Genomic DNA, 22,434 nt, shown 5'->3' with positions numbered 1-22,434 from the left:
TTGTACCTTTCAAAGTGAATTTGATAAATATGTGTAAGTGAATAACATTCTGGACAATGTGTATAAGCAGGGGAGTGGGATAGATAGAGTCATAGAGATGTACATCATGGAAACAGACCCTTTGGTCCAACCTGTCCATGCCGATCAGATATCCCAAACTCAATCTAGTCCCACCTGCCAGCACCCGGCCATATCTCTCCAAACCCTTCCTATTCATATACCCAGCCAAATGCCTCTTAAATGTTGCAATTGTACCAGCCTCCTAGCTTCCTACCTAGCTTCCTTTAGAGATATGACTGTGTAAAGAAGTGGCCTCCTTATGTTGTGCACATCGCTATAGAATTAAAATGAGTATGCAGCTCATTCCATACACGTACCACCCTCTGCATGAAAAAGTTGCCCCTTAGGTCTCACCCTAAGGGAAATTACCCCTAGTATCTTTCCCCTCTCACCCTAAACCTATGCCCTCTAGTTCTGGACTCCCCGACCCCAGGGAAAAGACTTTGCCTATTTACCCTATCCATGCCCGTCATAATTTTGTAAATCTCTACAAGGTCACCCCTCAGCCTCCGACGTTCCAAGGAAAACAGCCCCAGCCTGTTCAGTCTCTTCCTATAGCTCAAATCCTCCAAACCTGGCAACATCCTTGTAAATCTTTTCTGAACTCTTTCAAGTTTCACAACATCCTTCCGATAGGAAGGAGACCAGAATTGCACACAATATTCCAACAGTGGCCTAACCAATGTCCTCCCAACATGACCTCCCAACTCCTGTACTCAATACTCTGACCAATAAAAGAAAGCATACCAAACACCTTCTTTACTATCCTATCCACCTGCAACTCCACTTTCAAGGAGCTATGAACCTGCACTCTGAGGTCTCTTTGCTCAGCAACATTCCCTGGGACATTACCATTATGTGTATAAGTTCTGCTAAGATTTGCTTTCCCAAAATGCAGCACCTCACATTTATCTGAATTAAACTCCATCTGCCACTTCTCAGCCTATTGGCCCAATGGTCCAGATCCTGTGGTAATCTAAGGTAACCCTCTTTGCTGTGTACTACACCTCCAATTTTGGTGTCATCTGAAACTTACTAACTGTAAATTAGCTTCCTTTAGAGATATGACTGTGTAAAGAAGTGGCCTCCTTATGTTGTGCACATCGCTATAGAATTAAAATGATCTGCTCTCTCTGTGTACCTTATTAATTATCCTCCAATAAGCTTGTTTGAGATACTGCTACAAGGTCAAATTGAATGTCATCAGCAAATTTGAAATTGTTTAAAAATTATCCTATGTAAGTAAACAGTTCGGAGATGATTTGCATTTCAAGAAGAATAAATATTGTACGTGGTTTGGGATAATACTGCTTCATTGAATCCCTACAATGTGGAAACAGGCTATTCAGCCCAACAAGCCTACACTGACCCTCAGAAGAGTAACCCACCCAGACCCATTCCCCAAACTAATGCACCGAGCAGACACATCCCTGAATACTAGGGGTAATTTCCCATGGCCATTTGACCTAGCTCGCACATGTTTGGACTGTGGGTGGAAACTCACAGAGACAGGGAGAATGTCTGTGTGGAGTTTGCACATTCTGCCCAAGGCTGGAATTGAACCTGGATCCCTGACACTGAGGCAGCAGTGCTAACCATTGAGCCACTCTGCCACCTCACTGCTGCTGAGGAACATGTATATTTGTTAATAGCTTTTGATGAGTTTTTCCCAAATTATTCTCAAGCCAGACCCCAGCTTGTCAATAAAACATTAATGTTTGTGCTTTATCATTGATGTTTGCATATGAGAGATCAATGCATGCTGCCTCATATACACATGAAAATTTGAAATTTTAAACTGATTTCTGTAATTACTATGCACTCGATTCCTAGAGGTTTCAGCCAAGCTTTTTATATTTCCAGGTGACAAAAGACTCAGTGACGTCCTCTCTCCTCATTCTCCATCACTCCTGTCACTCTCTAAATCCCTTTCACTACCTCCGCATGTCCCAAGGCACTTTATAGCAAACTTGCATGCTGTGTACAAACAGAGGAAGGCAGTGGTGCAGTAGTAATATTACTGAATTCTCTAATCTTGAGACAAAGATTTACAACTGGAAACATGGCTTCACATCCTACAGTGGATTCTGTCATTTATTAAATTTGGAATTGAAAGCTAGTCTCAGGAACGCTGTCTCATTTTTACTGTATCAGTTGTGTATGGTAGAAGTGACAAATAAAGCTACTCTATTGTAGTGCCATCATCAATCATTGTAAAATACCATTCACATAACTCATGCCCTCTCAGGAAGGAATCTGCCATATTTATCTGGTTGTGCTGACATCACCTCAGCAATATTGTTGATGCTTATCTCCCTCTAGAATGGCACCAACTAGTCAATCGGCTCAAGGGCAATTAGGGATGGGCAACAAATGCTGGCCTCGCCAGTGACTCCCACGCCCCATGAAAGAACAACGGCCTCTTTTGAAATATAGGAAATGTAGCAGTCAATCTGCAGAGCAAATGTGTACACAAACGCAATGTGATAATTACCAGAAAATCTACAAAGTTGCTGCATGGTCGCGATCACATTTCAGCTTCTAGAAACTTACTGTGTGCAAATTGGTCACTACAATTCTTATAATGCACAAGTGTTTCATTTTACTTAATGTGTTTTGAGAGGTCAAGGTCTTGTAAGGTGCTATATAAATACAAGTCAATGATTCTGAAGATTAGATTCCCAACAGTGTGGGAACAGGCCCTTCGGCCCAAAAAGTCCACACTGATCCTCTGAAGAGTAACCCCCCCCCCGATCCATTTCCCTCTGAATGATGCACCTAATGCTATGGGCAATTTAGAATGGCCAATCCACCTGAACTGCACATCTTTGGAGTGTGGGAGGAAATGCATACAGACAGTCAGAGGAATTGAACCAGGATCCCTGGCACTATGAGGCAGCAGTGCTAACTACAGAGCCACCATAGTCAGTCAATCAGAGAGAGTCAAGAAAGAAATGAGTCAAGTAGAATGATAATGTTTGCATGCAAAGAATAGTGGGGATTAGCACATACCTCATACATAGGGAGCACTCCAGGTCAAACGCATCAACAAGCTTTGGTAAGGTATCTTGTTCTCTCCTGGGACTCTGTGACCTGGCTACATGTTTGAATAAAACATGTTAAATTACATAAGTCAAACAGTGTGACATTAAGCAGAATATAAATTATCTTTTTTGAATACTGAAACATAATAATATATCATTATTAAATATCAACAATGAGAAAAACCTTTGTTCGTGAGATGTTTTGATTTTAGAATCCTTATCTACTTAAGATTACAATGAAGGAAATGGATTTTTCTGGTGCTAGAACTGACCAGAATTGGAGTATGATCAGTGGAAAATTGGCCACCATGAGTGATTTTCATGGATAAAAATGGATGGAATGGTGGAACATAGTTCTTAAAAGTACAAGAACAAGTTATGGAAATTTTTTTAAGTTATAAAACATAATGAACAATACAGCTCAGGAAGAGGCCCTTCAGTTGTACAAGCCTACACCAATTCCTGGTGCCACTACTTATTGCCCATATGTAGTTTCAACCCTCTGTCCACTTCCCGCTCATGTGTCAATCAAAATGTGTCAATTAAATGTTGCCAATATGCCTGCTTCTGCCACCATCACCAGCAGTGCATTCCAGGCACCCACCACCCTCTATGTGAAAAAATTTCCGTCATTCTCCCTTAACTTTCTCCCTGTCACCTAAAGAAAATTTTAAAATGATCCAGTTAACCACTGGTCTCATGTATAAGTGGAGAGAATTCCTGAATGCCATGTTGAAAATGATGAAAACCCCAGGCTCAGAGAACAAAACTTAACCAAGTCATGAATGCACCCTAACATGTACTCAACCCCAAGGGTACCTCGCTTATTGCATTTGGTGTAGCCTTCAGTTGTTCCAGGTTCTTCTTCTTTAATAGCACTGTGCTGTGTTTTCAAAGTATTCTTCTTTTCGAAAATCTTCAAGGCTGGTTCTGTGGACAAATTCTTCAAGGTGTCTTGATTTTCACTCATTACTTGAGCTGGTTTTGTTGAGTTACAGTAGGAGTGGGACTTCCATTCCTGTTTGGTTTCAAAGCCAGTTGTATCGACATTTACCTTGAAGAGACAAAATGATGTAATTATAAAGAGAAACAGAATCTGACATTGAATAAATAAAGCTCTTTATTAATCGAACAATACCCTGAAAGAATTGCATTTTTGCCCATGAATCCATATGAAATAATCCATCACTGAATTATCATTCAAAAGTTAAACACAGCAGATACTGAAAACCTGAAATAAACATGTAGACTGCTGGAAATACATAAGGCATACTGCACCTGGCAAGAGAGAAACAGAGTTAACATTTCAAGCGAAGATCCTGAGCTAACTGTGTTTCACTTTCAACAGAATTACCATGGCTGTTTAGTTGGTGGATAGAGTTCAATCAGACAATTTCAAGATCAATATAAAAACTAAAAGAACTACAGATGCTGTAAATCAGAAACCAGTTCTAGGAAGGGTTACTCGACCCAAAAAGTTAACTCTGATTTCTCTCCACAGATACTGCCAGACCTGTTGAGCTTTTCCAGCAATTTTGTTTTTGCTCAATAGGAATATAGGAAGGGTTTAGTGGGATGTGACCAATTGCAGGCTAGATTTCCTGTTGTTATTATATTTCAGTAGTTTAAGATATTTTTTTGATTCATAGGAAGGGTTTAGAGGGATGTGGGTCAAATGCTAGCAAATGGAACTAGATTAATTGAGGTTATCTGGTGAGCATGGATGGGTTAGTCCAAAGGGTCTGTTTCCATACTGTACAACTCCATGACCTGTTAACAGCACCAGGCAGGAAGTGGGGATATCTCTCCCTCTAACAGATTTTTGCCTTTGAATACTGCTGGGTCAGGTGGTTTCTCAGGGGAATACAGTCAAAGCCAAGGCCCAGGCACCAGGAGTGGCCCAACTGAACGTTTGGTGGGGACAGAGATGCCCAAAAACACAGTCTGAGAGCAATAGTGACAGGACATTCTATTGTTAGGGGAACAGACGGACATTTCTACAGCCGTTGACATGATGGTCCATTGTCTCCCTGGTTCCAGGATCAAGGATGTCACTGAGACATTGCATGATAATCTTAAGGACAAGAGAGAACAGCTAGAGGTCATTATCGATTTACCTATTTATAAATTTATTGTACCAAATGACATTGTTAAAAAGAGGTCTTGCAATCAGAATATATGGAGCGAGAAACATGATTCAGGGGGACACAGATCTTAGCAGGGAGACACGAGTGAGGAAACAAAGATGGAAATTAAAGATAAAAAAGTGGAAAGCAACATTAAAAGACAGAGGAAATAAGCACTAGCACCAAATAGGGCTGGAGTACAAAGAACAAGTGTAAAAATGTCAAAAAGACAAGTCTAAAGATATTATATTTGAATGCACAGAGCTTTCACAATAAGGCAGATGAGTTAACAGCACAAATAATTATAGACAGGTACAATATGATTACAATATGGTACAATATGAAACGGCTCTGGGTTGAGAACAGAAGGTCCAAGGGCATGCAATCCTTAGAAAGGTGGAAAAGACAAAAAATGGAAAAGGAGGTTGGGTGGCATTATTACTGAAAGCGGAAACCAGTGCAATTGTGAAATCAGATGTAGCACAAGAAATCGAGGCATGGAATCAGTCTGGATGGAGCTAAGAAGTAATAAGAGCAGGAAACACTAATGAGAATTATCTGCGGAAATCAAAACTGTAGTGGTGAGGTAGGGGATGGCATTAAACAGGATATTAGAGATGCATGCATCAAGGCTGATATAGTAATCATGAATGATCTTATTCTACCTATAGACTGGGGACACTTTCGATATAATACTATGGCTTATGAATTCCTGGAGTACACATAGATGGATTATTAGAACAGTATTTTGATGAATCAATTTGGGGCAGACTATCTTTGATTTGGTTTTGTGCAATGTGATGGGGTTAATTTACGATGTTGTTGCGAGAAGACATTTTGGAAAAAGTTACAGTTGCATTGTAGAATTCTTCAAAGGAATAGAAAATGAAGTCATCCAATCCAAAACTATGGTCCTAAATCTAAACAAAGGAAAGTACAAAGGTATTGATGGGTGAGTTGGCTGTGGTAGATTGGGTAACTTCATTAAAAGCCATGTCAGTGGACTGACAATGGTTAATATGATGTGGAGGTGATGGTGTTGGACTGGGGTGGACAAAGTTAAAAATCACACAACACCCGGTTATAGTCCAACAGGTTTATTTGGAAGCACTAGCTTCCAGAGCGCTGCTCCTTTATCAGACAGCTGTGAAGTAGGATAATAAGATACAGAATTTATAAGAAAAATGACAGTATCATGCAACTGAAACATCTTTTGCACAAACCTAGATTGCTGTTAAGTCTCTCATCCTTTAGAATGGGTTACAGGTTTCGGTTCATTAACATGTAAATCCCAGGACTTCTTTGTTATCTCCAGGATGTGACTGGAAATAGGTTCTGAGATTTACATATTAATGAACCAAAACCTGCTACCCATTCTAAAAGATGAAAGACTTAACAGCAATCTAGGTTTAATAAATCATTTCAGTTGCATGACACTGATCTTTTGCGAAAAATTCTATGTCTTATGATCCTGCTCCACAGCTACCTGATGAAGGAGCAGTGGTCTGGAAGTCAGTACTTCCAAATAAACCTGCTGGACTATAGCCTGTGATTTTTAACAATGGTTAATATGTAAGGAGCAAATGCATGCTTTCCATCAGTTATACATTCCTTTTGGGCATTGAAACAGATCATGGCCCAGCCATGATTAACAAAAGAAGTTACAGAGTCAGAGAGTCATAGAGATGCACATCATGGAAACAGACCTGTCGGTCCAACTAGTCTATGCTTACCAGATATCCCAACCTAATCTAGCCCCATTTGCCAGCACTTGGCCAATATCTCTCCAAACACTTCCTATTTATATACCTACCCAGATGCGTTTTAAATGTTGCAATTGTACCAGCCTCCACCACTTGCTCTGGCAGCTCATTCCATACACGCACCACCCTCTGTGTGAAAACGCTGTGTCTTAGATCCCTTTTATTTTTTTCCACTCTCACCCTAAACCTATGCCCTCTGGTTCTCGACTCCCCAACCCCAGGGAAAAGACTTTGTCTATTTACCTTATCCATGCCCCTCATGATTTTATAAACATCTGTAAGGTCACCCCTCAGCCTCCGACGCTCCAGGGAAAATAGCACCAGCCTATTCAACCTCTCCCTTTTGCTCAAGTCCTCCAACCCTGGCAACATACTTGTAAATCTTTTCTGAACCCTTTCAAGTTTCACAATATTCTTCTGATAGGAACTGGACACAATATTCCAAAAGTGGCCTAACCAATGTCCTGTACAGCCACAACATGACCTCCAAACTCCTATATTCAATGCTCTGACCAATAAAGGAAAACATACCAAACGCCTTCTTCACTATCCTATATACCTGTGACTCCACTTTCAAGGAGCTATGAAACTGCAATCTAAGGTCTCTTTGTTCAGCAACACTCCCTGGGAGCTTACCACTAAGTGTATAAGTGCTGCTAAGATTTGCTTTCCCAAAATGCAGCACCTCACATTTATCTAAATTAAACTCCATTTGCCACTCCTCAGCCCATTGGCCCATCTGATCAAGATCCCTTTGTAATCTGATATAACCTTCTACGCTGGCCAGTACACTTCCAATTTTGGTGTCATCTGCAAATTTACTAACTATACCTCTTATGCTCACATCCAAATCATTTATATAAATGATGAAACATAGCAGACCCAGCACTAATCCTTGTGCCACACCACCGGTCAAAGGCCTGCAGTCTGAAAAACAACCCAATACAACCCTCTGTCTTCTACCTTCGAGCCAGTTCTGTGTCCAAATAGCTCGTTCTCCCTGTATTCCATGAGATCTAACCTTGCTAACCAGTCTCCCATGGGGAACCTTGTTGAACGCCTTACTGAAGTCCATATAGATCACATCTACTGCTCTGCCCTCATCAATCCTCTTTGTTACTTTTTCAAAAAACTCAATCAAATCTGGGAGACATGATTTTCCATGGACAAAGCCATGTTGACTATCCCTAATCAGTCCTTGCCTTTCCAAATATGCGTAACACCTGTCCCTCAGGATTACCTCCAATAACTTGTCTACCACTGATGTCAGGCTTACTGGTCTATAGTTCCCTGGATTGTCTTTACCGCCCTTCTTAAACAGTGGCACCACATTAGCCAACCTCCAGTACTCTGGAACCTCACCTGTGACTATCGATGATACAAATATCTCAGCAAGGGACCCAGCAATCACTTCCCTAGCTTCCCACAGTGTTCTAGGGTACATCTGATCAGGTCCTGGGGATTTATCCACTTTTAGTCACTTCAAGACATCCAGCACTTCCTCCTCTGTAATATGGACATTTTTCAAGATGTCACCATCTATTTCCCCACATTCTATATTTACCATGTCCTTCTCCACAGTAAACACTGATACAAAATATTCGTTTAGTATCTCCCATATCTCCTGCGGCTCCACAAACAGGCTGCCTTGCTGATCTTTGAGGGTTAAAAATGTGTTGCTGGAAAAGCGCAGCAGGTCATACAGCATCAAAGGAACAGGAGAATTGACGTTTTGGGCATAAGCCCTTCTTCAGAAATGAGGAGGGTGTGCCAAGCAGGCTAGGATAAAAGGTAGGGAGGAGGGACTTGGGGGAGGGGCGTTGGGCGTTGGTGGAAGGAGGTTAAGGTGAGGGTGATAGGCCGGAGAGGGGGTGTGGGCGGAGAGGTCGGGAAGAAGATTGCAGGTCAAGAAGGTGGTGCTGAGTCTGAGGGTTGGGACTGAGAAAAGGTGAGGGGAGGGGAAAATGAGAAAGCTGAAGAAATCTGCATTCATCCCTTGTGGTTGGAAGGTTCCTAGGCAGAAGATGAGTTGCTCTTCCTCCAGGCATTGTGTTGCCATGGTCGAGGGGCCCTATTCTCTCCCTAATTGCCCTTTTGTCCTTAATATGTTTGTAAAAACCCTTTGAATTCTCCTTAATTCCATTTGCCAAAGCTATCTTATGTCCCCTTTTTGCCATGTTGATTCCCCTCTTAAGTACACTCCTACTGCCTTTATACTCTAAGGATTCACTCGATCTCTCCTGTCTATACCTTACATATGCTTCCTTCTCTTTCTTAACCAAACCCACAATTTCTCTCATCATCCAGCAATCCCTACATCTACCAGCCTTTCCTTCCAACCTAAAGGAATATACAGTCTCTGGACACATGTTCTCTCATTTCTGAAGGCTTCCCATTTTCCAGCCATTCCTTTCATTAGATTCAAAGAAGAGCTGCTTGAAAAATTGGCAAGCCTGAGAACATGTAGTTTATAATTCAGTGAAATAGGACAAAGGTTAATTAAGAGGGGAAAAACAGAATATGAGAGTAAATGTGCAAGGCACATAAAAGCAGACTATAAGATTGTCCATAAATACTGAGAAAGAAAAAAGATTAGTTTATCAATTTAGGTCCCTTTTAGACTGAATCAGGAGAAATGATAATGGAGAACCAGGAAATGGCACAGCAGTTAAACAACTACTTCAGTTCTGACTTCAGTGAAGAAGACATAAATAAATTCCCAGAATTGCTGGGGAAGTAAGGTCTTATAGAAAGGGGGAATTGATGAAAATTACTATCAGGCAAAAATGAGTGCTAAAATTTATGCAATTGAAAACTGATGATTCCTTAGGCTACTAACAGAGGTGGCTACAGAAGTAATGAATGTGTTTGCCTTCAAAATGTTTGTAGATTCTGGGACAGTCCTGGCAGTTTGGAGGACGGCAAATGTTTAAAAAAGGAGGGAGAAAACTGGGAATTACAGACCAGGTCGCCTAACATCAGTAGAGGGAAAATATTTGGATCTAGTCTAAAGAATGTGATAGTAGGGCAATTAAAAATACCAGTAGAAAGTTAGCATGGATATATAAATGAGAAATTATCTTTGACACACCTACTAGAGTTTTTTTTGAGGATGTAACAAGTACAAAAGATGAAGGAGAGTAGATGTTGTGTATTTGGATTTTCAGAAAGTCTTTGATAAAAATAACAAGTCATTGCACAAAATCAAAGCACATGGGTTGGTGGAACCGGACTAGCGTGGATTGGGAATTGCTTAGTAGACAAAAAAAAAGAAAATAAATGGATCATTTTCAAAGTGGAAAATAGTGACAATTGAGGTCCAACAGGAATCAATGCTTTACAAGCTTGCGAATGACTCAAAACTAGCTGCGAGTCAGAATGGTGAAGAGGAATAAAGCGGGCTCATGGAAATCTAGACCAGTCAGAGAGTGGGTACATACATAGCAAATGCTGTGCAACTTGGACAATTGGTAGGGAATACAGAATGGCAGAGTATTATTTAGTTAGTGACAGATTGGTTAAGGTTAATATACAAAGGAACCTCTTGCACACTGGTCACTGAAATTTAGCATGTTGTGCAGCAAGCAGTTAGGAAAGCAAATGGTATGTTAGCCTTTATTGCAGGAGGGTTTAGAACAGAAGCAGGGAAATCTTACTGCCACTGTACAGGGCCTAACTGAAACCACACCTGGAGTATCATGAATATTGAAGGAAAGACATAACTGCCATTGAGACCGAAGGTTAACAAGACTGATTTGGGGAATGCAGGCTTTTTACACGAGGACAGGTTGTGTCATCTGGGACTGTATTGACTGAAGTTTAGAAGGTTGGGAGGAATCTCAAGGAAACAAATAAAATTCTTTCAGGGCTGGACAGACTTGATGTAGAGGTGAGGTTTCCGGTGACTGAAGAATTTAAAATGAGGGGTTACAGTCTCAGGATAGGCTGAAATAAACCTGTGAAGTTCTTTCCCACAGGAAGATGTGGTGGTGAAGTCACTGAATATATTTCAGAAAGAAATAGATTTCTTGAAGCTTAAGTGTCAAACGGCATAGGGAGAGAATGGCAGTGAAATAGAGTATCAGCCATGGTCATGTCGAATAGCACAACACACTTAGTGGGCCAAATGGACAACTCGCCATTTTTTTTGAGGATGGCAGATCTCCTTAGCAAAAGGACATGAGTGAGTCAGATGTGTTTTCCCCAAATGATAGCTATCATATGATAGCTGAGATTAACTTTATATTACAAATTGATGAAATTAATTCAAAATTCACCAGCTCACATGGTGGGATTCAAAACCCATGTCCCCACAGCTTTCAGCTGGGTCTCTGAATTGCAACAGGATTGTGGTTCTGTGGAACGTTAACTCTGATTTCTCTCCACAGATGCTGGCAAACCTGCTGAGCCTTTCCAGCAATTTCTGCTCTTTTTCTGATTTACAACATCCTCTTTAGTTATTTTCTTTAACATTTCCTCTAAATTACAAGCGCAATGACAATTCCAGTACACCACCAACTCCCCTCTGCATCTCCTTCTTTGTTTCAGTCAATTTATTGAATATACTCCTGTGAAGCACTTTGGAACATTTCATCATGTCAAAGGAACTATATGAATGCAGCTTTATTCATTAAGTGATTCATTAAGATTAAGAATGCTTTGAGGCATAAAGAACATTCTGAGAGCAACCTCTCTTTTCATCTTTCACTAAAGTATCTGTGTTCAGCGTGAAAATTGAAGATGTCTTATTGCACATACCTTGCACGAATTTTCAAATACATTGCTCGGATTTCTAGAATTCAGCGAGTTCAGGACAATTCCCTTAATTCGTGATAGTGGAGACATAAGCTGCATTATGTCAGGTAATCTTTGATGTATATTTTCAGCAATGGGTGAAAGCAAATCACACAGGATCTGGAAAGGAGAAATAAAGGAGCAGGATTTTTCTTTGTTTTTAACAACAAAAACTGGTTTCAGCATCTATGACTTGAATTTGAATGCTGCTTTCAAGTCATTCTGAGATTGAACTGTTCAAGTATAACTGGTTGAAAAGATATAACATTACAATTTTTCATATGTTTCATAAACTTTAATAAATGTTCGATTTGGTTCAGGATCAAACTTCATGCTTAAAAGCATTAGATGTAAGCCAGCAGTCGACAAAAATGCTTGAGATATTGTGCTAGAAAACATTTTATTTGCATTCAAGAATGAAATGAATTTCTATTGTTACAGTCTGCACTAGGAAACAATCAAAGTTGAGTTTAGAAAAACAATCCTGCCTGAGAAAAGGGGTTAACTTTCATATAAAGTGAATACAAAAAGTAAACACAGGAATTAGGGACAGGAGTTCACTTCCTTTATCCTACTCTTTCATTCAATAAGATCATGGCTGATCTGATTGTGGTCTCAATGCCATTCATGCCTACCCCTCATAACCTTTGACTCCCTTCACCAACAAGAGTCACTTAAGCCAATTAAGTGAGCATCAACTTAAAATTAGTACTCAAACAATAATAAGTGATATCAGAAAGTCTTTTTAATACAAAGGACAGTGGAAATCTCGTATTTTTGCCCCCAATAAGCTTTTGTCTGATTGCAAGTTTAGAAGAGGTTGATAAAATTATTAAGGAATCAAATGAGTAATCAAAGTCATGATAAAGATCAGCCAAAATCTAATTGAGTGGCAGAACAGACTCAAAACATCTTTTATTCCTAAGTAGTCTATCATTATGAACTTAATCTTAAAATATTTCAATCAAAGGTTGCGAATTTACACTAAATTCTGCAGCCTTTATTTTGCATATATAATCCAAGTGTTCCAGTTTGACTACATGAATGCTTCATTACCTTTTGGGCTTCCATTTTTGCTGTTTTATTTTCTGAATCTAAAGCAATACAAATTAGATACTCCTTCAAAGCTTTGTCCATTTTCTGCAGACCTGCTAGCGCTTGTGCTTTTCTTAAATGACCCTAGCAACAAAGCACACCAGTTGTTTAGGATGCACATATCGATTACCCTGCAATATAACTAAAACTGTTATAATGACGAAACAAACAGAACAACGTAGAGTATTTGAGACATTTAAAATCTCACTTTAGACCAGAAAGGCTGGATGTTACAAGCAGCAGTTCCATCGCGCAGCGCATCTTCAAAGCATTTCAGACTTGCATTAATCTGTGCACGGTTGCTCAACAGCAAATGGTCTTTGGGGGCTGAAAATAAAACACAAAGATGCCAAATAATTGTCACTTTATTCGTTAAAATTGTCCACAGCTTCACCGAGGGCCTGTTGAGAGAATAACTCCATCTATACTTTCAACAATCATAAAAAAGTCAACTTCCAAGTTTCAGTATTCCTCTTTCTTGTCAGTGTTTAAGGTCAAAATAATTTAACTTTTGTTCTTTCCAACATTTCTTGTTGCTTTTGTAAGGATATCTATGGATATTTCACTTGGATGTAACATCACATATTTGTTGCTCTCTCCGTTGATTTTCAAACGGTAAATTCCATTTCCAAAGTAATTAGATTTGGATGTCCTCTTTCACTGTGGCTGGGACAAAATCCTGGAATTCCTTCCCTAATGATAATATGGGTCTACCTACAGCACGTGGACTGCAGCAGTTCAAGAAGGCAACTCACCACCACCTTCTCGGGAGGGACAGGCAATAACCAGCCAACCAGACTCAATCCTACGAGTGAATAAAAAGAAAACTGAATTCCCACGAGTGAATAAAAAGAACACATTCAGCCAAATGTGTCTTCACCAGCTCAATGAAGAAGCCTCATTACCTAATGCCAATCTCTTGCCTTTTCCTCATAAACTTTATTATTTTATCCAAATCATCATCCAATACCCACTTGACTATCTCAATCAAACACACCAATTATTGTTAACAGAATTCAAATCTTTCAGAACGGATCCTCTGCTTCAACTTTATTCTAAAAGTTAATAATGAATCAGTGATGTTTATTGCAACATGACTCAATCAAAGAGATTGCCCATCAGTAACCTGAGAACAGAATAAAGATACAATACCTTCTCATCACTTATAGTCATGCATAAGTAAAACAATATAAAAACGGTCACAACAAAAAGACCCTTATCAAGCAGATGCAAAACCTTTAAATATTTTTAAGGCAGAGGTAGATTGATTCATGATTACCAAAAGGATGAAAGGTTACCGGGAATGTTGGGATACACACACATATCAAATCGAAGTGAAAATCGGTTTAGCTATCATCTTATTGAATGGTCGAGAGTAGCCTACTGTTATTCCTTTGTTTGAATATTTGTAAATTCCAAACCATAGTACAGATGGACTCGACTGCAACAGAGTGACCACACTTGGGCAACCGTGTCATGCACCCTCACTCCAGGATTTCTGGCCATCAAAAATTCCAAATCCGGAACAAAGTAAACAGACGTGCCTACCAAAACCATCTAACCATAAGGCAAAGTAGACCATTCAGGCCATTGAATCTGCTTCACCGTTCAAAAATAAAGCTGTCCTCCCCATTTGAGAATCGAACCCCATTGCCCCACATAACAGACAGGGATGTGAACCCTGATGTACCCTGATAAGGGTCATTAGCCCTGAGTGATTCATGCCTTAAAACCAGAAATAGACAGTGATGCAAGCACATTGAAAACTTCATCTCAGTTACACCAACTTTACCTTCAGAATAGGAAACTTGCTTCGTTTCAAGAATATTTTTTCTTGGAAGAAGAAAGCCAGATACAAATTTGAATTTTGCTCTCCACCCACGGATATATATTTATGAACGCATAATTTATGTTAAAAGATGACTATCTTGGTTGCGACTTATTTTTCTCACTGTGACGAAACAAAAATCGGGTACATTCATCAGCAAAGGAATAAACGGAGGAGGCTATTACCCAGATCTGAAATGACAAAGTCTTCAAAAATTCATTATGCAGGTGACAAGTTTAAAATCATACGATTATGCCCATGGTGGCATGATTGAATTGGCTACATTTTGCCAATTCTCAGCCTGCAGCACAGGATCAGGCAATTGATTCAGGCAATCAAATGAAGTGTAGCGCTCACCAAGGAATATTCCGGAACACTGCTCTTCCTAATGGCCCTGGGTTTTTATCCTGTCCTGACACTGCCTATGGGACGGTCGGTTGCAGATGGGCTCAAAGAAAGTGTCTAGTTATGAAGTTCTAGCCACCATGAGTTTTGGTGTAGGCTTGATGAATTTGTTTATCCTTTTTTTGTAATCACTGACTTGTCCTCTTCTGATTGATGCTTTCCAAAGACAATTGCAGAAACATAATTACAGCAGTGATACAGCAGTTTCCACCATATTTTTGGGTTATAATCCTCACCCCTTTTTGGAACCGTACTGAATCAGACATATTGCATGGATAATAATTTTCAAGTTGAGGTAGAGAAAGCCAAATCCCCACCTGAGACTTCTACCATCAACACCTTTTATATCCTTCCCCTCTCCAACTTAAAGCTATGCCCTCCAGTTTTGAAATCCTCTACCCCAAGGAAAAGACCTTCACTATTCACCCCGTCTATGCTCCTCATGAATTTATAAACCTCTATGAAGTCACCTCTCATCCTCTGACACTCCAGGTCTATTCAGCAGCTCCCTGAAGCTCAAACCTTCCAAACCTTGTGTCGTCCCATTTCCCTACCCCAGAATCAGTCGAAGCAAACACTCAGAGACACAGTATGGTTTTACCTCCTTCACCTTTATCCCAGGCCCTGGAGAGAGACAGAACAATTGCCCATGTGCACAAAGACATGAGTTCTCGGTCTTCTCTTGAACGGCATATTCTTAAGGAAATACATCGTCACTTACAGGGAGCAGCATCCAATAAGGCAACATCTACATTGATTGGGTGACCATTACAATCAGTGAGCATCAACAGTAAAGATTAAGCCACCTGGCATTATACAATGGATATTCTTAACCTTGTTAACTGACATTTCATAACGGATGCTTTTCACCATGTTAATTGGCATTATATAATGGACATTTTTCACCTCGTTAACCCACTACCCTTGCCTCCAGCACCTCACTGTTTACTGCAAGTTCTTATCTGGTCAAAGTCATGCAAGCTGAGCCTTTGTTACACAACCCTAAACTTAACACTTTCACTACCTGCTCATCAGGTATACAAGAATGTTGCCAGTGAGAAAGTGTAAATCTTTTTTGAACCCTTTCAGTTTTCACAGCATCCTTCCAATCCAAAGATGTACTGGTCAGGTGAATTAGCCATACTAAATTGCCTATAGTGTTAAGCGTTTTAATCAAGGATAAATATAGGGCAGGGGAATGGGTTTGGGTTGGTTACTCTTTGGAGGGGCAGTGTGGCCTTGTTGGGCCAAAGGGCCTGTTTCCATACTTTAGGGAATCTAAGCTAATTTATAGCAAGGAGACCAGAATTGCACGCAGTATTCCAAAAGTAGCCTAACCAATGTCCTGTACAGCCACAACATGACCTCCCAACTGCAGTACTCAATGCACTAACCAATAAAGGGCAAGTATACCAAATACTTCTTCACCACTCTGTCTACCTGGGACTCCACCTTTCAGGAACGATTAACCTGCACCCCAAGGTCTCTTTGTAAGGTGAGATATGGGCCAAATAGGACTAGATTAATTTAGGACTTCTTGTCAGTATGCACGAGTTGGACCAAAAGGTTTGTTTCCATGCTGTACATCCCTATGACATTATAAACCTTTTTGACAGGTTTCAATCACATTATATCAGCCCAGGTATCACAAAAGTCTAGGAATCGCTCTTCAAAGGACTACCTCTCCAAAAAGGTATCCAAAATTCATGAGTTAGTGACACAAAAGACCAGGGAAGACAATATAACTTTGAAACTATATTAAAGAACAGAACTTCCAATTTACAGGTTGGTGACTCAGTCACACATAACATTAACAGTTTTAGAAAAAGAGATAAAATCCAATCTTATTTCCAATAGAGAAATCAATTTTTAAATCCAAATATCATAACTGACAGCAAAATGACTCTGACGTGGTTAAGGGAGAATTATCATTGCCTTTCTTGCAGTTGTACCTTAAATGAGAGATATTGGAGAAAATCCAGTAAATCTAAAAATCCAATGTGTTTATCCATTTTGTTTATTTATAAATGTTTCTAAATGACAATGAGGGATTGTTACATATGATTAAGGAATGAAAGTAAAATATAAATAATTCATAATTATCACGATCATAGAAGGCTATTGCATTCTTGTTTGAAGTCTGTCCCCCATTTTTTTCAAAAAGGCAATGTTTTAAAAGACATTTGGCTAAGTACATGTATAAGAAGTGTTTGAAGAGATATGGACCAAATGTAGGCAAGTGGGACTAGTTTAGCTTGGGATTGTGGTCAACATGGACTGGTGGGACCGAAGGGTCGGTTTCCATGCTGTATGACTCAATAACCATTTCTTCCTACAAAACTTCAACACTGCTAAAAAGAAAGACATGTTGCTGAAGTTTTTAAACTTTGCATTCATCAGGGTAAATGCTCAAGAAAGCCAAATGCCAAAGGAATACAACGATTTCAGTAACCTCTCTCTCTTTTCAGCCACAATCATTTTGTATTAGTGTAAATTTCCAGGAAAGATCTGAGTTTCTTTGCTTCCTCAGGAAGCCAGTTTTGAAGCAGAGTGGGAAGCTAAACATGGTTAAATGTGAATAATGCATTGGACTGTGTTTGAAGATTAAGGAATTAGTAATTTAGTTTGAATTTAGATTTGTCAAAAAAATCAAATGACCGTGATTTAGGGTTATCAGCATAAAATTATTCTGTCAAATGTTACACAGCGATAGCTGGCAAAACTATTTTCTCAATATTTTACTTTGCAATAAGTGTTGTGGCTTTGGAAGCGAATCCACTGTTAGGCTAATGAGCTTCTTCTTAAAGACTGCTCTGTTTAGGAGCATGAGGTAAACGGTATTAGGAAGATCAAACCTTAACTTTTTAAGCTTTGAAGTATTGATTCTTTCATGTTGCTGGGCGCATTATAGAAGGATAAAGTGTGGTCCAAAATAACGTTTTAGAACTGGTAATGAGTGCGATTATCCGCCTTTTAAAAACCTCTGAGAGAGGCGTCTAACTGGGAAGTTGTTATTGTGACAGAATGCTCCTAAAGCCATATCTTTTTAACATATCCTATTTTAAATTCATTCAAAACACGCACAAAAACGCAGTATTGAAACCGATTTGCAAATAAAAAAGCTTCAGACATTGAACTGCCTGTTTGACCCAATTTTCCCACCCAGGTTACACAACAGTTAGTCTCCAAACCTAGGACTCTGACAAACGGCCAATAGGTAGGACCTTATGCCCTGATAATTCCAGAGGTTTGCTGGAGAAACTCAGCAAGTCTGCAAGCCTCTGTGGACAGAGACACAGAGGTAACGTTTCGAGTCCACTGTGGATTCCGAGGAAGAGTCTCTCCATCAGACCTGCTGAGTTTCCCCAACAAACTCTGGGTCTATTTCAAATTTCCAGCATCCGGAATACTTCGAGCTTATTTTTTTTACCTTTCCATTAACCTTCGGGAAACACTCTCCCAATGCCCGCTCCCATTAAATTTCGACCTGGTCATTTTTTAAAAAAAACACCATCAGATTTATTTTGCCAGTGACAATTTAGGGTTGAGCTCCCTCACTACATTATGTCAAACTTAAACGTGCAACAACATGAAACAAAACACTTTAACCATCTCCCTTTTGAAATGAATGCTGGGCAACTTGTAGACTTTCAGAAGTTTTAAGAACGGTCACCCCCCAAATTCACACACTCCCGAAGAACTGAAGGCAGCAGCTGACACACAGAACGAACAGCAAGACATTACCTAATACAATAGCTTGATGATATTTCTCTAAGGCAGCCAGGGGTTTGTTTTTCTTATATAAGCTGTTGCCTTCGTGTCGGAGGGCGAGTGCTCTGGTCTCCGTCACGAAGTATTTGCCTAAGAAACTGTTCAGGACCACGTTGACTCTGTAGGGTCCGGCGGTGGGGACTCTTTCCTTGCAAACTTTGCAGCAAGCCCTGACGCTGTCCCGCTCCTTCTCCAAGCAGTTTTTGCAGTAAGTGTGTCCGCAGCGGAGAGTGACCGGCTCGAACAAGGTGCCCGTACAGCAGCGGCAGCTCAGCAAACCCACGCCCGGAGGATCACCTTCTCCCCAGCCCTGACTGACCCTCAGGCTCCGGGCGAGGTAAACCACCAGTTCGCCCAGGTGCTCGGCTCGCAGGCTGCCCTGAGCCGACAGGAGCTGGTACTCCTGGAGCGCCTCGCTCAGCCTCTCCGCCAGCACCAGGCAGCGGGCACGTCTCAAGCGGATCTCCTCCGGGTCGCCCCCCGCTTGCTGCTGCTGCCTGGCCCGCAGCTGCCGCTGGTAGATCTCGGCGGCCAGTTGGAACTCCCTCGCCTCGGTAGCCAGCTCCAGCATCACGTCCAGACCCCTTCCTTGTGAACCCATGGCTGGAGTAGACCAGGGGATGGTGCAGGGGTGGGGGGTTGAAGAGGAGGATGAAACCACCTTCCACCCCCTTTAAATCCAAACCCACGGCTCTCTCTCCCCCCCTCCCACTCAAATCAAACCAGCTCTCCCTCACTCTGACACCCCTCTCTCATTTATTGCCTGGCTCCCAACCCTTTGAAATGCACCCCGTCCTCTTCCTTTCCAATTCCTATAGAGCAAGGGAACGCCAACCACAATGCAAAAAAAATGTTACATAAAGCCCAGAATCACATGACAGCCATCCCCTGCCTCCTATTGGCCTGAGTCAGACTGTTACAAAACCAGCAAGTTCTGTAACATTCTGTTTATTTTGAATTATTTTATTTTGGGGAGGGGGGTGTGGAGGTGGGTGGAGGGATTGCCGGATTGACATCTCTCCCCGCCCTCCCCGCTCCCTCTGAAGCTGTTTTTATTTTACTCCCCACAGCTATTGACAAACTGTGACAAGTCACCATGCACAGTGCTGTGTACAGTATATATACACACACACACACCCACTTGCAAGAGCTAAATATTTAATCTGCGCGAAATAAAGAGGCAATGCAGTGCACCAGCCCTACAATATATCACCCAAATATTATATTGATAACCCTCTCCTGAATGCTGGCGTCTGCCTTGAAATATTTTTTAAAAATAAGTGGTTATGTTTTATATCAAATCTGCAATTACTCCTGCATTAAAACTAAAATACTGACCGACCCACATTTTGCCAATATGCTATAACAGAGGTGAGATTCTCTGCCTGGCTCAGCTGGTTTGCAAAAACACAAATACAGTTGCTAACCTGCTTGTGACTAAATGTCGCCCACAATTTGGATATAGGTAACTTTGATTCACAGAATGTTCCCTTGTCGATTGTAAGTGTGTTCTGTAGATTACATCACCCTTATGTAAGACAGTGTCCGTTTACATAAAACCTCTGATCGTGCTGGAAGTTTTTCTGAGGTGAAAAACAAAAAGAAAAGCTAGAGATGCGAATACAGGAAGCTTTCTCCCTCACCTATGAAAGGATTTTAGGGCTAGCTAACAGTGTCATCAATAAAGCCAAATATCTCAACGATTCTCATCAAATTAACAATGCCAACACGGCCACAATGGCTGCAGGAGTGTGTAAATATTCAAAAGTGAACAAATCCAATACTGCTGCCAATACTGTTCAGAGGGAAAAAAAAATCAAATCAAATGAATTCAAATATATTATTGTAACCAAAACAAAGAAATGCAGATTAATTTTCCAACAGAAATGGTCCAGTCAAAAAGCTTGACTTTTGAAAGTTGTTTACATAACTGTGTTTCTGTTTCTGTTGAGAACTTGCCATTTCTCTATCACACACAGAAACCATTCCCGTGTGTCACGATGACCGGAATGTTCACTCCTTACATAACTGCTCTCGGTGCAATCTATGCAAGCAAAATAGGCAAGCAGTTAACCTGTAACCAGTCTGGCACAAAGTGTGCACGCATGAGACAGCCCTGTCTGAAAATGCGAATTTTCCTTATGAAAGGGTGAATGTGTTTACAGGTACTGTGTGGTCAAATTCCAACAGGGTGGGTCTGCAATGGAATTCTTCACCATTATCTTTACATGGGATCTGAAATGGACCTTGCTGCTCAGTAGTGGATAGCCAATGACAAAGTCAAAAAGTGTGGTGCTGGAAAAGCACAACAGGTCAGGGAGCATCCAAGGAGCAGGAGTGTCGATGCTTCAATAAACAAAGAATCAGGAATGTGAAGGGCTTATGCCCGAAATGTCAACGCTCCTGCTCCTTGGATGCTGCCTGACCTGCTGTGCTTTTCCAGTGCCACACTTTTCAACACTGATCTCTAGCATCTGCAGTCCTCACTTTCTCTGGGAAATGACAAAGATGATTCTCCAAATGTATCCAGTTCATCAGATTACAGAGGAGATCACATTCAGGCCATGATTGGCATCTCAAATATTGACTAACATCAACATCAAGTAATAAAATGGAAACATTTTTTTAAAAAGTGCATTGAGTTCAGGCTGGAGGCCTGTGACCAGTGGAGTGCCACAAGGATCGGTGCTGGGTCCACTGCTTTTCATCATTTACATAAATGATTTGGATGTAAAAGTAGGAGATATAGTTAGTAAGCTTGCAGAGGACACCAAAATTGGAGGTGTAGTGGACAGTGAAGAAGGTTACCTCAGATTACAACAGGGTCTTGATCAGGTGGGCCAATGGACCGAGGAATGTCAAATGGAGTTTAATTTTGATAAATGTGAGGTGCTGCATTTTGGAAAGGCAAATCCAGGCAGGACTTAATGGGAAGGTCATGGGGAGTGTTGCTGAACAAACAGACCTTGGAGTGCAGGTTCATAGTTCCTTGGAAGTGGAGTCACAGATAGGATAGTGAACAAGTAATTTGGTACTTTTTCCCTTTATTGGTCAGAGCATTGAGTATAGGAGTTGGCTGAGGGGTGACCTGATAGGGGTTTATATAACTATGAGGGGCATTGATAGGGCATTTTCCCTGGGGTGGAGGAGTCCAGAACTAGAGGGCATAGGTTTAGGGTCAGAGGGAAAACATTTAAAAGGGATCAAAGGGGCAATGTTTTCATGCAGACGGCGGTGTGTGTGTGTGGAATGAGCTGCTAGAGGAGGCGATGGAGGCTGGTACAATTATGACATTTCAAAGGCATCTGGATGGGTATATGAGTGGGATAGGTTTAGAGGGAAATGGACCAAATGCTAGCAAATGAGACAACATTAATTTAGGATATCTGGTTGGCATGGACAAGTTGGACTGAAGTGTCTGTTTCCATGTTGTACATCTCTATGACCCTAAGAGGTTGCAACAAAACATTGATTTAAAAAGGGAATCATGCAGAAATCTCTTGGTAATGTTTTGTAAGACTGCAGCCAGTAGCAAAATTAAAATTGAA

At 40.8% G+C, this 22,434-nt stretch overlaps 1 protein-coding gene across 1 annotated transcript in view; it reads right to left on the bottom strand.

Annotated features, from left to right (window-relative positions):
* The window catches only part of LOC140496073 (LON peptidase N-terminal domain and RING finger protein 3-like), a 43,784-nt gene extending 24,073 nt beyond the window's left edge, over window positions 1-19,711 (bottom strand). The window contains exons 1-6 of the mRNA XM_072595584.1: window positions 18,860-19,711; window positions 13,091-13,209; window positions 12,844-12,966; window positions 11,752-11,907; window positions 3,924-4,158; window positions 3,073-3,157 (exon numbers count right to left, since the gene is read on the bottom strand). Of these exons, the coding sequence (XP_072451685.1) occupies window positions 3,073-3,157; window positions 3,924-4,158; window positions 11,752-11,907; window positions 12,844-12,966; window positions 13,091-13,209; window positions 18,860-19,487 (1,346 nt within the window). The 5' untranslated portion in view covers window positions 19,488-19,711. The remainder of the gene's footprint in view (window positions 1-3,072; window positions 3,158-3,923; window positions 4,159-11,751; window positions 11,908-12,843; window positions 12,967-13,090; window positions 13,210-18,859) is intronic.
* Window positions 19,712-22,434: the final 2,723 nt, after the last annotated feature.

The sequence above is a fragment of the Chiloscyllium punctatum genome, chromosome 25 (assembly GCF_047496795.1).
Source record: "Chiloscyllium punctatum isolate Juve2018m chromosome 25, sChiPun1.3, whole genome shotgun sequence".
In the NCBI taxonomy this organism is placed as follows: Eukaryota; Metazoa; Chordata; class Chondrichthyes; order Orectolobiformes; family Hemiscylliidae; genus Chiloscyllium; species Chiloscyllium punctatum.
Note: the sequence above shows the minus strand (reverse complement) of the source record. Positions and strands in the feature narration are given on the sequence as shown.